Source organism: Apus apus, chromosome 10, assembly GCF_020740795.1.
Source record: "Apus apus isolate bApuApu2 chromosome 10, bApuApu2.pri.cur, whole genome shotgun sequence".
NCBI lineage: Eukaryota > Metazoa > Chordata > Aves > Apodiformes > Apodidae > Apus > Apus apus.
Window position 1 is genome coordinate 11,048,940 of NC_067291.1, and position 5,417 is coordinate 11,054,356.

Consider the following 5,417-nt stretch of genomic DNA (forward strand, 5'->3'; position numbering starts at 1 on the left):
GATGTAAAAGCTCCATGCCTTTAAATCACAATTCCCTAAGGAAGGACCATCCTACTGCTTTATTGCTAGCAACACATGAACTTCCCAAATGCCCAAAGGTTTCTCAGCAGCAGTTCTGGAGATAAAGTATGAAAACCCTCAAGATAACTGATTAGCTTTCCAGTGTGTGAGTGTTGATTTAAAATTTCCAGACCTGAAAGTTTTTAGTATAGCAAAATGCTCTCAGCTCCTTCATTTTGAATATGTTGCTGCTTCTGTACTCACTTCCTAGAAGGACCAACAGAGCTAGCTCTGCCCTGTGGTATCCCTTCTTTGCTACAGGCAGCCAGCAGAGCATGCAGCAAAGGCAGCCTCTCCTTCCTCTGCCAGTGGGCTTTCCTGGGGGCAAGAGAGAAAGGGAGAAAGATTTACAGGAGTGCTCTGGCAGCACACACCTCCAGCCTGCCCCTGGTAGGAGTTCATGTGAGACAGGGTTATTGGGAAGAGATAGGAACTGTGTAACACAGTAGAGTGATAGGTTAAGCTTTTGTTGCAGCAAAAGCTGACAGTGAAACAGGTGGCCTGTTTTAGTCCATGCATGCACCTTGCTGGGCTCTGAGAAGAGGCACATCAAGGCCTTGCGCGTGCATTTGCCTGAATGTGCTGTTCTTCAGGCAACTGCCTGGAGATGGGGACAATCAAGAAGAAAAAGGAGATACGGAGAAGCAAGGTTTGAGTAATGCCATAACGGAGAGAGAAGGAGTTGCGGGCAGAAGGGGGGAAGAGTCCACACCCCGTCCCCCCCTGCGCCCGGGCATCGTTACGAGACCCGCAGCTCCTCGGTGCGCTCCTCTGCGCCTCCCGCCCTGCGCCGCCAGGCGGCGCTGCTCGCCCGAGAGCGCGGGGGGCGCCCTCACTGCCTGCCCGCGGGGGGCGATCTCACTGCCTGCCCGCAGGGGGCGCCCTCACTGCCTGCCCGCGGGGGGCGCCCTCACTGCCTGCCCGCAGCTGCCGCCGGGGGGCGCCCTCGGTGCCCGCGGGGCAGGGGGGGCCGTCCCGTCGGGCGGGGTGTATATAAGGCGGGCCGCAGGCTGCTGCCCCCGAGCTGCTGCCCCCGAGCTGCTGCCCTTCGGAAGCGCTGCTGGTCCTTCTCCGCTCTGCCAGGTAGCGGAGCTGCCGTGCTCCCTCCCGGGGGGAGCCCAGGTCCCGCATCCGGGGGCGGAGGGGATCTCAGTCCGGGGTGCGGTAACTGGGATACGTTTGTTTCAGGTCCGTAACGGCAGCCAGGATGAACACGAGCTTCTTCCAGATGCTAAGAACAAAAAAAGAAGTAAGTTTGCCAGAGAGGGTTCTGCGGTAACCCCCTTCGGCCGGGGGGGGATGGTGGCTCCAGCAGGTGCACGGGGGTTGCCCTTTAATAACGAGAGGGATAGCAAGGGACCCCTGTAATTTGAAATTAATGCTGAATGAGGTAGTGGTGAATAGTAGCATAGAGGTAATAAAGTTGAACAGGTAATCACACCTTAATTCCTTGTAACTCTCATGCCCCCTGTTCATGGCTCTGCAGCCAGGACTCTAGTTCTTAAAGTCTTTTCTCTGTTTTGTGTCTTTCAGCTCATTCCTCTGGTTGGAGTAGTGTCCTTTGCAGGAGTTGGGGCGTTTTCTTTTTGTATCTATTCCCTATTCTGCAAATCTGATGTGGTGTAAGCAAAATCTTTATGGCTTGGGAGTTTACCCTAATCTTCTCTGTTGAACAGAGACCATCAAGTTTCTGCATTTAGTAATATCCACATGGATTTTTTTTTACTAGTAACTAAGATTATAATCTGTAGATTGTAAATACTGAAGAAATTAAATAATTTGGAGTGTAGTCCAATTATTTCCTAATTCTTGATTTAATAGATTATGGTTTTTCTTTGCTTTAGGTGCAATAGGTTTAAATGTGCTTATGAATTTCAGATAATCAGATAGGTAGATGGCATGCAGAGATAGGTTTCAACTAGACTATTGTCTTGTATATAAAGAATAGCATTTGATCATAGGAACTTACAATAAGTTAATGTTTTAATGGCCTGATTGATAATTGGAGCCAAATCCTATACTCTTTAAGCTTTTGAGAATTTTTATATTGAAAGTGATTGGCATAGGTATTTCAGCTGCCAGGGTAAGAATCCCCTTACTTTTTCTTTGTGTCGTTATTTAGTTTTGTTTTTTCAGCTTGCTTCCCTTATGATAATACATTATACTTGAACGATGTTGGCTTGTTTGGTACTTTGCAAGCTGCAAATAAAGCAAGGTATCACTGATTCCTACCCAGAATTTAGAACAGAGTGCCTAAATCTGTAAATTTGTGTTTCAAGGAACTACTTAAATTGATAGTTCTAATGACAATAGGCTGCTCATATAAGCAAAACATGTGCAAGATCACACCCTATCTATAAACACAGTACCTGTTTTGCTTTATCTTTTCTTCCAGCATTAACAAGAGTGGCAATCCAGAGCCATGGGAAACAGTAGATCCTGCAAAGCCTCAAAAGGTAACTTGTCCAAATAATACAGCCAGCACAAATAGCATGTGTTTCCAACAGAACGAGTAACTTTAATTAAATGTGTAAGAACTGGAAAAATAATAATGAGGAAGCAAATGTAAAGCTGACATACATCTGTTAAAAAATGGAACTGACTGCTTCATACATTACTTTACATCAAGTATCTTTCCTGTGTTTCTTAATTATGGAGATTCAGCTATTACATGGCAGGTCTGATCCTGAATTTATGACATAACTTCTTGCTGTTGTGCCTGTCCCCACAATACATTTTCTCAGTTCCACTTATAGCAGTGGAAATTTGGAGTATGGAGGAAATGCTGTTTACCCTTGCCTTGTTTCTGAATTACAAAGTTGACTAAGAATGTTTTTGAGTACTGCAGCCTGAAGGAGAAAAATCTTAGTTTAGCAGAGCATCTAGGATGAGGAAAACCAAACTTAATTTGCATTACTGTGATTTTGTTCAAAAAATTATTAAATATGCTATCTGTTGCTATTTTTGCTTTCTTCCGAAAGGAAAACGTAAAGGTACTAGAAATCCTTCTTCACTGATAAGTTAATGTATGATATAGGGAGGGGTGGGTTGGGAGTAAATACTCACAGGGATTTTCCTTATTTCTTTAATATTTTCCTTTTAATTTCTTCTAGCTATTGACAATCCATCAGAAATGGAAACCTATAGAAGAGCTGGAGCATGTCAAAAAGCTAACAAAGTGACAAGTTTCTGTTGCCTCAAAAAGGTACCCTATGAATCTAGTGGAATCATTTCTGCACAAACTTGGCTACTGAAATCAGTGTGCGGAAATGCTTCTGCTATGTTTTTAGGGTCTCCCTACATTTTTTGGACTCTGGATGAGAAGTTTCATGTTGCCTTAGAAGCTGGCATATAACATCCACACAGTCCAAAAATCTGTCTCAAATACTCTTTTTCAGTAGGTATTTGACAGCAAATTATGAATATTCAGATGGTAATTATAGATGGAAAAAGCCTTTTCCCTTTTTGTGGAACTTCATCTTTTTCAAAACACACTGATGTTTTCATTTTCTGTATTTTTAATAAAATACATTTTAAATTTTTACAACATTCCATATTCATTCCATAAATGCATATTTCCCAAAAGCCCTTCCAAGTTGGGATTTCTAGTTTCCTTCTCTATACTGTATTTTAATGCTATATACAGACCAAATAGTCATCATAGCCAGAGGATGTCTTTGTAGGGCAGCATATGTGGTTACACAGTACACTTGCATTTGTTTTATATGTTAGATGTGATGACAGTTTAAGTCAAACCTAATTTTCTACTGCTAATACTAAAACTTCCACGTGCTCACTGTAATACACTGAGGAGTCAAATGGGTTATTTAAGGGTATACTTGAGACTGCAGGATTAGAACAAAGGGATTAGGCATGGCTAAGAGGGAACTGGAAATTTGATAACTTCTGTTGTATTTTAATATTGTATTTAAATTTAGGAAAAGTTACTAGAATTAGGAAATTTCAATTGTCCAAAACTAATTATGTAATAATTTCTTCTTTTTGTGGAAGGTAGCTCATGCAAGATCAAATGTAAAGTGCAGTTAGCAACGTTTTTTAACATTTCTAGATACGTGCTCTTTAGGGGCATCTGCTTTAACAAAGAGAAACTAACATTAAAATTAGGAATGACTATGAAGAGACAGTTCCTCTTTGAGCATCTGTGTTTTCTTATGTGTTGGCCAGGGAAAGTATGTAATGGGTGGACTCCCAGGAAATTAATAAGGCAATAAATGCATCCAGTGGTAGGACAATCTTTTGTGGATATTTTCTATATGTATATCATACAGTTTCTTTTACAATGGATGTTCAGAAAAAATACTGCTTTCTGTGAGGAAGAAAGCAAAAGTGAAACAACTGCGAACTGGAGAAAGTCCCTGTGAGTAACAGTGAAGTGTTTTAGGTTACTCTGCTGCAGCAAAGGCAAAACTTAAGTTGGTAAAGCTCTTTCCTGAATTTTAAGGTAACTTGGCTTAAGAGTCTTTTTATTTTCTTCAGATTTTCTAGTACTGAGAAAAAAAAATACAGTTCAAATGTTATTTTATCCTATACTTGTGTGCAGATGCAGCATAAATACTTGTTTTTCAAGTAAGGATGACTCAGCAGCATTTATGTTTTCCTGTAAGTTACTCTCTGTTTCCATATTTTACTGGACTGTGTTGAACAAAAGTGCTGTGCTCTGAGTTGATGCATTAGTCAAATGAGTTTGTTCATGTAAATCTCTTGTATGATGCATCAATACTATAAACTAAGTACCTGTCAACATTAGGGAAATACGTGTAAGTATTTTTTCTGTAATTTTTGTACTTAATTACTTTTCAGTGGTGTCTTCCAGTAGCACATCAAGCAGTGCCACTGCCTCCAGTCATAGGTTGTTGCTTCTCTCAGCCTATGCTGAAGCATAATAGCAAAGGTAATCGAATGTTTTTCTTTGTTAGCTGATCTGTCTTTTTAATACAGATTTGTGGGGAGGGGGTTCACATAATGTGACTAATCAAAATAATTTTCTGCAATTAAAGATTATGAGTATTGTTAAAGTTCTTGGGACAATGTTGAGTATTCTCAGATGGTAAAAATAATCCGTTGCCTGCAAAAATGTTTTTCTTTTAGTAGAGCACACCAAGAGCAATTATTGTATCTCCCCTCAACTACTTAACACAAATCTATAAAGCAATGTACAAATCACTTACGTGTTGTACAACATCAGAGTTAAGACAGTAAAGATTTAATTGGTTGAATGTTATGAGCTGACCTTTGTGAGAACAATAAGACTTCCATGTTCTGTGTTATGCAAACACATGACTTGTATTCCATGGACAATTTAGAGGCTGATGGAATAAACTTCACAATGTTCTTCA

The 5,417-nt window shown here is 40.8% G+C and overlaps 1 protein-coding gene across 8 annotated transcripts; it reads left to right on the forward strand.

The window, feature by feature from the left end:
* Positions 1-1,059: 1,059 nt before the first annotated feature.
* C10H15orf48 (chromosome 10 C15orf48 homolog) lies at positions 1,060-5,417 on the forward strand. Of its 8 annotated transcripts, XR_007890450.1 has the most exons (7): positions 1,060-1,143; positions 1,249-1,309; positions 1,594-1,682; positions 2,456-2,516; positions 3,174-4,522; positions 4,622-4,680; positions 4,882-5,417. XR_007890450.1 is itself a non-coding variant. In XM_051628628.1 (6 exons), the coding sequence occupies exons 2-5, from the start codon at positions 1,268-1,270 to the stop codon at positions 3,240-3,242; spliced, it is 261 nt and encodes an 86-aa protein (XP_051484588.1). In that variant the 5' UTR covers positions 1,060-1,143; positions 1,249-1,267; the 3' UTR covers positions 3,243-3,265; positions 4,622-5,417. The 8 variants fall into 8 exon arrangements, 3 of the variants coding, with proteins under 3 accessions (XP_051484588.1, XP_051484590.1, XP_051484587.1); XR_007890449.1 differs by having other exon boundaries at positions 3,174-4,680; XR_007890448.1 differs by having other exon boundaries at positions 4,622-5,417.

Coding starts and splice junctions, on each gene's coding strand:
- C10H15orf48 (XM_051628627.1), top strand. CDS start 1,268: ATGAACACGAGCTTCTTCCAGATGCTAAGAACAAAAAAAGAA. Junction 1,310..1,593: donor TGCTAAGAACAAAAAAAGAA/GTAAGTTTGCCA, acceptor TGTGTCTTTCAG/CTCATTCCTCTGGTTGGAGT. Junction 1,683..2,455: donor TTCTGCAAATCTGATGTGGT/GTAAGCAAAATC, acceptor CTTTTCTTCCAG/CATTAACAAGAGTGGCAATC.